Consider the following 12793-nt stretch of genomic DNA (forward strand, 5'->3'; position numbering starts at 1 on the left):
TAAAACCCTTAGGATGCCTGATGAAAGGGTTTTAAATACCCAGAAACGCGTTGCATGAATAAAAGATCAAACCACTTTCCATACCTTCTGACGTTGTCCTTCTGCATACCGGTCATCCAGCAGCACAATTCAAGCTTCTACTTAGAACTTCTTCTATAGCAAATAGAGGGAAGAGCACCATGAGAGAATGCTGTAAACCCAGGCAGTCTGCGGAACTGCACAGCATCAGAAGTGGAAAACAGTGCTGTGGAACCGGGGACCTCACAGCGCCGAGACCTACTCCAACACGACATGATGAAGTAAGGGTTAATGCAGAGTCAGTAGAGGTTATTGAATGGGATGGTACAGGCAATGCTGAACATGCCCCCACAATTTTATATGCATGGTCCCCTGCATAGCCTGCACTATGATACATGGCCCCTATTGTAATAAAGTGCCTGCTAATCTGAAAGATTTGCAGACCATCAGATGAAATGTATATGATCACCCGCCCCCCCCCCCCCCCCCCCAAAACCTGCACATTCAAAAAAATTGCTATTTCGGAATCGTCACGGGTCTTCTTTACAATCACAGAGCTTTTTAGTATAGCTCAAGTTACCAACGTTTCTCTTTGGAGATAACATGGCTGTGTCCTTGCTTTTATGCTCCTGCATACAATAAGTGCAGCAAAAACACCTTAACTCAGTAGTCGAATGCAGTGTCAACATTCTTTTGTCCATATAGAAGGCTTGTACATTTTTTGAATACCCACTAGTTTTTGTCAGGTTTTCCAAGTTATTTTGGTGCACAATGTCTGAGACACTGTGCGACAGTGTGCACCAGTAAAATCCATCTAACCCGACATTGCCTTGTGAAAAGCCAAAAAGGGGTGTGGTCTGTATAAAAGGGGCGTGATCGGTAAAAGGGGCGTGGTTTCACAACCCGAACTATTTACTATTGAATACACAGAAAATCCTGTGAATAAATGGCTGGAAATTTCCACCTAGAAAAAGCTGGTCTGAAGAGTGTTGGGTTTTTACTAGTGGGAAATGTTGTTTCAGACTTGCAGGATTACTCTCTATTTACTATGAGGAAAAGGCGGGAACATTTTCTGATCAGCTTTTCCTAGGTGGAAATTTCCTGCCATTTATCCACAGGTTTTTCTGTGAATTCAATAGCAAATAGGTCAGGTTGCGAAACCAGGCCCCTTTTTGGGCCAACCACGCCCCTTTTTGGACTGGCCACGCCCCTTTTTCACAGTGCAATGTTGGGTTTGTTGGATTTTCCTGGTGCACACTGTCCCAGACATGTCACAGACACTCTGTGCCAAAATAACCCGACAAAAACTGGTCGGTTTCAGCTTAGTAAATGAGGCCCAGTAAATAGAATGGAATCCTACAAGTCTGAAACAACATTTCACACTAGTAAAAAACCCTACACTCTTAGTAAATGAGGCCCATTATGTCCCTTGAACAACTCTCCCCTTCACATCAACCCAATCTGCTTAAGTAATAAAGTCATTTTTTTTGCCTTTGTGAATTGCAATTGTTTTCACAGCCTGCACCACCACAAGAAATTGTATCCTTGTATATCTCTGCCACCCCTCTAACGGTGATTAACCAGTGCTAGGCTGAGGTGCTGGCTTTCTGTGTTTTTCCTTCTCTACTTTCTGTGTTATACTTTTATCCATTGGTGAACCTCATTGTTTAGCACTAAAAAGTTAACTACTCTTTCTATTATTGATCACTGGCACTTAGCAACAAGCACCTGAGGCTGTGTTCACAGACTGACACACTGATGTACTGTTGCAGTTTTACAAGTTTATTTTAACTGTGGAAATATTGCAGCGTTTTTTTCTGTGTATACAGAAAATCGTGCCACAACCTTTATACACCCACATCATATCTGTACAACCTGAAAGATATTTTGACCTATTTAAAGTTTTTAACACATGCTTCCTAGTTCCTAGAGGCTGTGATTAGCGATTGTGATGTGATGTCAATAATGGATTTGCTACTCAAAACAAAGGCAAATTCCAATGCAACCTGTAAGTGCCAGTAAATTACAAGTGCTAGCTACAGTCTTTAGTGATGTGTAAGAGCACCCTAAGTGTATCCTTAAATTTATCAATCTAAAAAAAAACTTTTGACATGTCCTAAGGACATGTCATAAATTTGGATCACTTCGGATCTGGGTTTAGACTTCGACAGATCATTAGAATGAGCAGGGAGAAGAACGTGGCTGAACGCTGTTTGTCCGTGCTCTGTGTGTGAGACAGGAGATGGGCTAATAGACTTTCTATTAAAATCTGGGGACAGTCTACAGTGAGTGAACAGAGAGGAGTGAATGTGCTTAGAATGCACTTCTCCCTGCTGGTTCTAATGATCGGTGGGGGACATGTCAAAAGTATTTTCAAATGACAGTTCCCATTTAATTCTAACTACAAAATAAACAATAATTAAACAATAAACATAGATTACCTTATTGAAAGTCTCAGAACAAAAAGTTCCAGAAATGTTGTTTCAATCAATAATATTTGGTCATCTTTAGAAAGTTCTGAAAATCCAGGTATCTTTTGAGCCCACTTTTTTGAAATTTCAATGGAGACAGTAAGAAGACTATAGAATTGCTGAATATGTTCTGTATCTGTACTTGCAGTAGCTTGATCACTAATAGCAGAGTACTATGTGCAAAAATATAAATACAAAGTTAGTGATTTGCACAATGTATAATTCATCATTTACTACATCAAATTCAATCCTTCTGTAATCCATGTAGTGCATTTTATTAGAATACATAGCATAAAGGCATGGTATATAATAAAAAGGAAATTAATAATTTCAATAGATTATCTGAATTAATAAATGCTACTAAGGCTGTTTTACAACTTAATGTGCCTTCAGTTTCTAACAACAGACACCAGTGGCATCCTACTACACTGTCTGTTGAGTTCAATAAACTGTGGATTGTATAGTTCTATTGTGTGTTGGGTATATGGACTGTGTTGTGTAGGTAAGATGCCAATACAGATCCTGCAGTACCTGATGGTGAATATCTCTGATCGTAATAAGAGGACACTTCAAACGAGGAGGTGTGTAAAGAAATTCGGTAACTAAATTAAAGAACACATTTGAAAGCCTGATAGGGGTGTAAAATAAAGTAAACTCACCTGAGTCTTGGGCTGGTGCTCCTTTTTGCTTGGTACCTCTGTTTTCTAACCTGATGGGGCTGCACAATTTGGGAAAAATGTGCGATTGCGATTATGGAGGTAAATATTGCGATAATGCGATTGCCATATACCGTATATACTCGAGTATAAGCCAAGTTTTTCAGCATGATTTTTCGTGCTGAAAACGCCCCCCTCGGCTTATACTCGAGTGAACTCTCCGCCTGTCAATCCCTTCATCAGTGGTCTTCAACCTGCGGACCTCCAGATGTTGCAAAACTACAACTCCCAGCAAGCCATCGGCAGTCCGGCATGCTGGGTGTTGTAGTTTTGAAACCTCTGGAGGTCCGCAGGTTGAAGACCACTGCGGCCTTCGTCATCATCCAGCTCCCCCCTTTTGTTTTGTACACACCTCCCCTCGGCGGGAAGGTAGGGTGAGCTGGTCCGGGCCATCTATGCTGCAGGGACCGTCCGGTGGCCTCTTCTCCGCGCTTCGGGCCCGGCCCCGGAGTAGTGACGTTACCTTGACGACGACGCACAGGGACGTTCATGCGCAACGTCCCTGTGCATCGTCGTCAAGGCAACGTCACTAGTCCGGGCCCGAAGCGCGGAGAAGAGGCCCCCCCGGTGAAAATGGACCGCCCGCAACGACTAACCATCCCCACCGGACCGTCCCTACAGCATAGATGGCCGGGACCAGTTCACCCTAACTTCCCGCCGAGGGGAGGTGAGTACAAAACAAAAGGGGGGGGGGGGCTGGATGATGACGAAGGCCGCAGTGGTCTTCAACCTGCAGACCTCCAGAGGTTTCAAAACTACAACTCCCAGCATGCCTGGACAGCCGATGGCTGACCGGGCATGCTGAGAGTTGTAGTTTTGCAACATCTGGAGGTCCGTAGATTGAAGACCACTGATGAAGGGATTGACAGGCGGTGATGATGAAGGGGGGGGGGATGATGACGTGGGTCTGGATGATGACGGGGGTCTGGATGATGACATGGGGAGATGATGTAATTCCCACCCTAGGTCGAGTCAATAACTTTTCCTGGGTTTTTGGGGTAAAATTAGGGGATCCGGCTTATATTCGGGTCGGCTTATACTCGAGTATATACGGTAATAAACAAATGGGGAAATTCCCCCATTTCATTAGCCACCCCCCCCCCCCATTTCTTGTTCATTAACTGAACATTAAATGGATGGGTTAGGATACAAAATGGGTAAAAATGAGCTTAAAGGGGTACTCCGCCCCAGACATCTTATCCCCTATCCAAAGGATAGGGGATAAGATGTCAGATCGCCGCGGTCCCTCTGCTGGGGAGCCCCGGGATCCCCGCTGCGGCATCGTGCTATCATTACTGCACAGAGCGAGTTCGCTCTGTGCGTAATGACGGGCGATACATTGGACGGAGCATCGTTATGTCACGGCTCCGCCCCTTGTGACGTCACAGCACGCCCACTCAATACATGTCTATGGGAGGGGGCGTGGCGGTCATCACGCCCCGTGTCATAGACTTGCATTAAGGGGATGGGCCGTGATGTCACGAGGGGCGGAGCCATGACGTCACGCTGCTCCGTCCCCTGTATCGCCCGTCATTACGCACAGAGCGAACTCGCTCTTTGCTATAATGATAGCGGGGTGCCGCAGCGGGGATCCCGGGCCTCCCCAGCAGCGGGACCGCGGCGATCTGACATCTTATCCCCTATCTTTTGGATAGGGGATAAGATGCCTGGGGCGGAGTACCCCTTTAATTCCTCCTTCACATTTCACATGCCTGGCATAGTAAAGTCTGCACACTCTCTGGCACTGTTGTGTTGCTCTATTATGCAGCAAAGCCATGTGGGAGGGAGCACTGGGAGTAAGGACCAGGAAGGGGGGGGGGGGAGGTTATTTCCTTTTTCCCTCCTCACTTTTTTAAAAACGCTTTGAATTCTCCACCTGCAGCCTATATGAGGCTTGATTTCTGCACCACCAATTGTTCATTGAAATGATATTGCTCATTTTACTCATAATCTCTGGTAAAACAAGTTTTTTTTTGTTTTTTTTGGGGGGGGGGGAGAAATTTGGAAAAAAAATTGGCAACTTTTTTTGTGTGTGTGTGTGGGGGGGGGGGTTATTCTACGCAGTGCAATTTTCTGTGAAAAATGACACATTATCTTTATTCTGCGGGTCCATACGATTACAGCGATACCCAATTTATATAGGTTTTATTTTAATTACATCTTTTTGTAACAAAATTTAAAATATATATATAACAATTAGTGTGCTTAAATGCTCCTTTTCAGACCCCTATAACTTTATCATTTTCCCATATCTGGGCATGTATGAGGGCTTATTATTTGCGCTGTGAGCTGTAGTTTTTACTGGGACCATTTCTGTTTTGATGGGATTTTTGTTTTAATGGGATTTTTTGATCACTTTATATAAGCTTTTTTCTGGTATTTGAAGTGACCAAAATTTGCAATCCTTGTGTTTGGTATTATTTTTTTTACGTTTACGCCATGGACTGTGCTGTTTCAGTGATGTTATATTTTAATAATTTGGACATTTATGCACGTGGCAACACCACATATATTTATGTTTATTTTTGCTTACATAATTTTATGTAAAAATGGGGGGGAAGGTTTTACTTTAACCTCTTAAGGACGCAGGGCATTCCCATTCCCCTGCCTGGAAGGGAAACAGTAAAACTCACGGGCCGGACCTTCTCGGAGGATGAGCATACAGCCGCCGCCGGGACCGAAGCCAGGATGGGCGGCTCCCATGCTGCGCAGTCCAGCCCCTCCAGCGTAAGTCACTGTTTTCCCTCCCAGCATAATGGCAAAATTTTGCGCAGGGCAAAATCGTTATATCGCAATCCTCAATTATCGCGATTCGACTGAAACTGAGATATATCGTGCAGCCCTACTGCATGACATGCTCTCCCTGATGTGCAGATGATGTTTTGAACACACTGACTGGTTGTAGGGAAACGTCTGACATCAGTGCAAGAAATTTCCACCAAGCCATTCAATGGCAGCAGCAGTGTTTCGCCTCAGCCAGTGATTGGCTGAACAGCAACGTGATGTCTTAACCCCTAGTAAAGGGAAGTGCAGTGTATCGGCAGTGGTGAAGTGGATCCGCTGAACCTGTGTGGATGAGATGGCGTGGGCCGTACCAGGGAGCAGAGTCTAAGGTGCCGATGGTTTTCACCAGAGCTCGCCGCAAAGCGGGATGGACTTGCAGCGGCAGGCAGTACCCAGGTCGCTACCCCTGATACGACTCGTCCACACAGGCTGACGATGTGTAACGTGGTACAGAAAGGATGAGGCAAACTCATGGTCAGCGACAGGCTGGAAGGTCAGGACAGGCAGCACTGGAGCGTGGTCAGGGAACGGAGCTGAAGGAACTGGTACACGGAATAGCAGAACACACAGGAGGTACGATTTCTCTAAGGCAGCAAGGCACAAAGATCCGGCAAGAGGAAACAGGAAGTGCTGACACTTATAGTGTCAGCGAGCAGCAGTAACCAATTCTGCGGCACCACCGGCAGAGGAGAATGGGGGCAAGAGAGCGCTTGCGTTCAGGGTGTCCGGCCAGAGCGCTAGTTGTAACAGTACTTTGGTCTCCCCCTCTTTTTAGGTCGCAGAAAATTAAGGACCAGGTCAAGGTCCAAGATATTCTCCTCTGGCTCCCTGGACCTTTCTTTGACCAAACCCCTTCCAGTCCACAAGTAAATATCGTCTCCCTCTAACAGTTTTAGTAGCTAAAATTTCCTTAACCTCAAAGACATCAGAGGAACCAGACACAGGAGTAGGGGTGATGTCTTTTTTGGGGAAACCGATTGATGATGAAAGGCTTGAGGAGGGAGATGTGGAAAGAGTTCGAAAATTCGCAAAGAACAAGGCAGATGATGTTTGTATGAAACATTATTAATGCGATGCATAACCTTGTAAGAACCCAGGAAGCTAGAACCCAACTTGTAGCTGGGAACCTTAAAACGGATATATTTGGCCGGGAGCCAGACGTTGTCGCCAGGAGAGTAAATCGGAGAGGGAATTCTCTTCTTATCTGCCTGAGACTTCATACGGGAGGAGGCGAGAACTAAAGAGCGTCAGGTCTCTTGCCAGATGGCCATAAAATCCTGTAATTGGTCATCAACAGCGGGCACTCCAGAAGAGGCAGAAAGAGGAAGAGGGGGACGAGGGTGATGCTGTAGACTATGACGAATGGTGAAGTTTGTGTAGACTCAGAATCTTGTGGTTACAAGAGAACTCCGACCGAGATAAAAGGTCGACTCAATCATCCTGTCAGGCTGAAACTAAATGAGATAGGGGGAGATTTATCAAAATCTGTCCAGAGGAAATATGGTGGAGTTGCCCAAAGAAACCAATCAGATCGCTTCTTTCACTTTTGAAATGGCCTCTGAAAAATAAACAAAGCAATCTGATTGGTTGCTATGGGCAACCCAGCAACTTTTCCTTTGGGCAAGTTTTGATAAATCCCCCCATAGTCTCCAAGGATTTGATTCACTCTTTCAACCTGGCCGTTGGTCTGGGGATGGTAGGCAGAAGGAAAGTCCAGTTTGGTTTCAAGATGTGATCAGAGGGCCCACTAGAACTTGGAGACAAACTAAACTCAACTATCAGAGATGATGTGATTTGGAAGGCCATGTGTTCTGCCAGCAGTGGAACAGAAGGAAGACTAGGCAGAGGCACGAAATGAGCCATCTTGGAGAAACGACCAACCACCACCCAGATGACTGTGTTGTTACAGGAAGGTGGTAAGATCGGTGATGTATTCCCTAGCAATGTGAGACCATGGATTTTACGGAATAGGCAAAGGCTGTAAAAGACCCACAGGTTTAAGCCGAGGAGTCTTGTCGCGGGCACAGGTAGTACAGGAACGGAATAAATCAGTGACATCGCGTACAAAGATCAGCCACCTGCAATGCCAGGAGATTAGTAGTATGGACTTCTGTACTTCAGAATACAAAGAGGAATGTCCCCAGTTCAACACTCTGCGTCTAAGTTTAGAAGACACAAAAGATTTCCCCAGCGGAACATGATGAAGGTTGGCAGGGGCTGCAGAAATCAAACGCTCAGGTACAATATGCCGTGGAGTGGAGTCCAGTCCTACCACATCAGAGGACCTAGAGAGAGCATCGGCTCTGACATTCTTGTCCCCAGGACGAAAATGAATAAAGAAATTAAACCTGGAAAAGAATAGAGACCATCTGGCCTGCCGAGGATTCAGTCGCTGTGCAGAGGCGTAGACCACTAGGAAGAAAAGTTTCTCAGGATCGGGTCTTGAGAAGACTGGCACCGAGGCAAATGTTGATTTTAATCGGCAAGGACGCTTCTTCAGCCTCAGTAGACCAGGATTTGGGATTACAGTTCTACTTTGTAAGAGCCACAATCGGTGCAACCAAAGAGGAAAAGTGTGTAATGAACTGACGAGAATAACTGGAAAACCCCAGAAAACTTTGTATTGCCCATAGGCCAGTAGGTCGAGGCCAGTCCAAAACTGCCGACAGCTTATCAGGGTCCATCTGGAGACCTTGGTTGGAAACAATATAACCAAGAAATGGAAGAGTTGACTTCTCAAAAAGGCATATCTCGAGTTTGGCATATAAATGATTGTCCCGGAGGCGTTGTAGGATCTGTCGCATATGTGAACGAAGCACCTCTAAATTGGGTGAGAAGATCAGGATGTCATCAAGGTACACAATAACACGTGTAGATTAGATCACGGAAGATGTCGACAAATTCTTGGAAGACAGCCGGAGCTTTACAGAGGCCAAAGGACATCACATGGTTCTCAAAGTGACCATCACGGGTATTAAAGGCCGTATTATATTCGTCTCCTTTGCAAATTCAAATGAGGTTGTATAATCCCCGCAGATCCAATTTGGAGAAGGAAGATCTTGGCACCCCGTAGACGATCAAAGAATTCCGAAATCAAAGGTAGAGGGTAGCAATTCTTGATCGTGATTTTATTTAGTCCCCGATAGTCAGGGGCGGAGTGACCCATCCTTCTTTCCCACAAAGAAGAATCCAGCTCCGACAGGAGAGCAATGCAAACTGCGGCACTGCCGGCAGAGGAGAACGGGGCAGGAGAGCGCTCACGGTCAGTGTGTCCTGCCGGAGCGCTAGTTGTAACATACAGCACGATGATACGTGAGGCTACGGAAGGTAAGTACATGTTTGGGCTTGATTGTCACCAATAAATGGGTGTATATAAAATATATGTAAAAAATATATGTAATAAATGTATTATGTAGATCCAGTGAATTAATTTAAAACAATTTATTAATGCAATGATAGATGGAGGCCTTTGTAGGGCCCTTACATCTGACTCACCACAATAAGTCAGGTAGTGAATGTATAAAATATTCATACAATGAAATAAAATAAAATAGACTGTAAGGATTCCTCATTGGGGATAGCTCCGGGATCGTCCTGGACACTGCCACGACACACATTTCCTCTCAATAAACCTACAGACAACGGTTATTCATGCACCTTGCCGGCTTTATTTAGACAGGTTGCAGGGGAAAAACAAACATAACGCAGGAACAAAATAAAATCCTAAACCGTCTGGTCACTGACTACACATATCAGCATTCCCTGACTACTAACTAGTGAGCTACCCTCAGCCAGTTAAACATGTGACTCCTGCAACCTGCTACTCACAGTTCACACCACTTCTTGGACCACTCACAGCTCCAGCTGTGTGCTTCCTCAACAGGGTCCGAGTGTCTCCCCCTACAGCGACATGCTGTTTCCCAGGGAGAGCCCCGACTATTCTGTTTCCTTTCTTTTTAAACATACTTCCCCTATCTGATACCTCATTAATTAGGCCACAGGTGGAGGATTCTAGGGAGTTACCTAGGGAAATACACCCTTTCCTTGCCACACTGCTACAAGACATTGAATATACAGGGTAAAAAGTGCTGGTATCCCAGTGTGGCAAATAGTCTGTAGCACTCATAGATGTATGCACAGAGATCATGCCTTGTATAGTTGATTACAAATATCTTATAGTCTGAGTAGCGATGTCTCTGTATAGCTCGTGTCTGGTCAGGATACTGCATGCGGCAGCATGTTGGTTAGGGGTAAAAATCAATGCGCTCTGCAGCGCTGTAGGCCCCTCAAATGTGGAACACTCTTCCCCGGTGGCACAGGGAAAGTTTTGAGTGTGCCTCTTACCAGCAATGTCCTGGAGCCTGGTTGCCTGAAAAAAGTTTTCGACGGGGAGACGTCCGCTGGCAGGAGGCATGCGTACAACCCCGGAAGCGTGCTTGGGTACATTTCTTGCGGACGGGTGAATGATGGTAAAGATCGTCGGGTTTGCCAATACTGGAGTACAGGTGATGGAAGCTGCACGCGGTTCGAGGTACTCATTTACCTGTTTTTCAATAGCAATGGCTGACTGGTTGTGGAGAGGTACTATTTATACCTGCAGCAGCCCTGTAATTGGATAGTTCTCATCATTATATACAAATTGTGTACTGGATCGATGTGCAGATGATACTGATTGTCTGGTGTTGTGATGTAAAACCTGGATGTGGAAAATTCGTTGTCAACTTCTTCTTGAGTGTACAGATTTGATTGCAAAAAAATTAAATAAATAAAATTTTGGTATAGAGGGATGGCATATTGTGGATATGTTCATGAATGTTTATTACATGGAAATATGTTGAAACATTATTTGTATGTATACATGGTGATCAAGATAGTAATAAATGATGTAAGGATAACAAAAAAAAATTATAAATATATATTTTAATCATGCGTATGTAGAAATGTTTGTGATAATAAGATAATAGGTTAACATTATATATATTTATTCATAATTGGAATGGTGATTTATTATACTGAGTTGGTGTTACGTTGTATTGAGACTATAAACTGCAGACACGTATTGCAGAAGTGTGATGTTTGAGCTGTGTCCTACTGATAATGGGAGTAATCCGGATATCACAATGCATTTATGTCACGCCGGAGGCAACGGGACCCGGAGCGCTCGCGGCGTACCTCTGCATGCAGCGCTCCGGTTGGCACCGCTGACCGCGAGCGCTGCTCCCGTGTCACCGGAGGGGACGTGATGGTGTGTCTATACTGCATACCACTCGGGATCCTGACAGTAGATCCGGCCATGGATCCCGCTGAGGTCCCGCTGCCCAGTGTCGCTGACCTAATCGCCCAGCAATCACAGCAGATCGTGCTACAAGGACAACAGCTGACTTAGTTGACCGCTATGCTGCAACAGCTTCTGCCTCAACAACAGCAACCATCTCCTCCGCTAACTCCTGCATCACCTCCGCAGCGAGTGGCCGCTCCCAGATTCCGCCTGTCTCTACCAGACAAGTTTGATGGGGACTCTAAACTGTGCCGTGGATTCCTGTCCCAGTGTTCCCTACACCTGGAGATGATGTCAGACCAATTTCCTACAGAACGGTCTAAGGTGGCGTTCGTGGTCAGCCTGCTGTCTGGAAAAGGCCTTGTCCTGGGCCACACCGCTTTGGGACCGCAACGATCCTGCCACTGCTACTGTCCAGTCCTTCTTCTCAGAAGTACGCAGTGTCTTTGAGGAGCCAGCCCGGGCTTCCTCAGCCGAGACAGCCCTATTGAATCTAGTCCAAGGGAGTTCTTCAGTGGGCGAATACGCAATACAGTTCCGCACCCTTGCCTCTGAGCTATCCTGGAATAATGAGGCCCTCTGCGCGACCTTCAAAAAAGGCTTATCCAGTCACATCAAAGATGTTCTGGCCGCACGAGAAATTCCTGCTACCCTGTCTGAACTCATCCATTTGGCCACCCGCATCGACATGCGTTTCACAGAAAGACGCCAGGAGCTTCGTCAGGAAAAGGAACTTGTTCGCAACAGATGGTTTCCTCCCCTGCACCTCTCTTCCAGCGTCCTTTGCAATCTGTTCCTGTGCCTTCCACCGAGGAGGCTATGCAAGTGGATCGGTCTCGCCTGACCCAACAAGAGTGGACTCGCCGTAGGAACGAAAACCTGTGCCTGTACTGTGCTAGTACTGAACATTTCCTAAAGGACTGTCCCATTCGTCATCCGTGTCAGGGAAACGCTCGCACCTAGTTAACGAGAGGCGTTGCTAGATGTGAATTCTTCCTCTCCACGACTGACTATACCTGTGCGGATTGCCATACCCGCTAATACTAATACTTCCTTCCCCGCTGTGGCCTTCTTGGACTCGGGTTCAGCAGGAAGTTTCATTGAAGCCTCCCTAATCAACAGATTCAATATTCCAGTTACCTGTCTTGTCAAACCTCTCTTAATTTCTTCCGTCAATGGAGAGAGACTGGTCTGCACCGTGCGTTACCACACTCAACCGCTACCCATGAGTGTTGGAGTTCACCATCATGAACATATTGAATTTTTTGTGCTACCCAACTGCACTTCTGAAATTCTTCTGGGCTTTCCCTGGCTCCAACGTGATTCGCCTAGCCTCGACTGGGTCACCGGGGACATTAAGAGTTGGGGAACTTCTTGCCAAAAGCGATGTCTCCACCCAGTGTCTTCCTGCCAGGTCTCCATGGCTACTCCATTGCCAGGTCTTCCTAAGGCCTATCAGGACTTTTCAGACGTCTTTTGTAAAAAGCAAGCAGAAGTCTTACCTCCACATAGACCCTATGACTGCC

At 45.9% G+C, this 12793-nt stretch overlaps 1 protein-coding gene across 11 annotated transcripts in view; it reads right to left on the reverse strand.

Moving 5' to 3' along the window:
• NR4A3 (nuclear receptor subfamily 4 group A member 3) overlaps window positions 1-12793 on the reverse strand; it is a 534362-nt gene that overhangs the window by 149667 nt on the left and 371902 nt on the right. For all 11 annotated transcript variants that reach the window (XM_056520160.1, XM_056520158.1, XM_056520159.1 and 8 more), the window contains one exon: window positions 2460-2662. In XM_056520160.1, coding sequence (XP_056376135.1) covers window positions 2460-2662 — 203 coding nt within the window. The remainder of the gene's footprint in view (window positions 1-2459; window positions 2663-12793) is intronic.

The sequence above is a fragment of the Hyla sarda genome, chromosome 5, assembly GCF_029499605.1.
Source record: "Hyla sarda isolate aHylSar1 chromosome 5, aHylSar1.hap1, whole genome shotgun sequence".
Lineage (NCBI taxonomy): Eukaryota > Metazoa > Chordata > Amphibia > Anura > Hylidae > Hyla > Hyla sarda.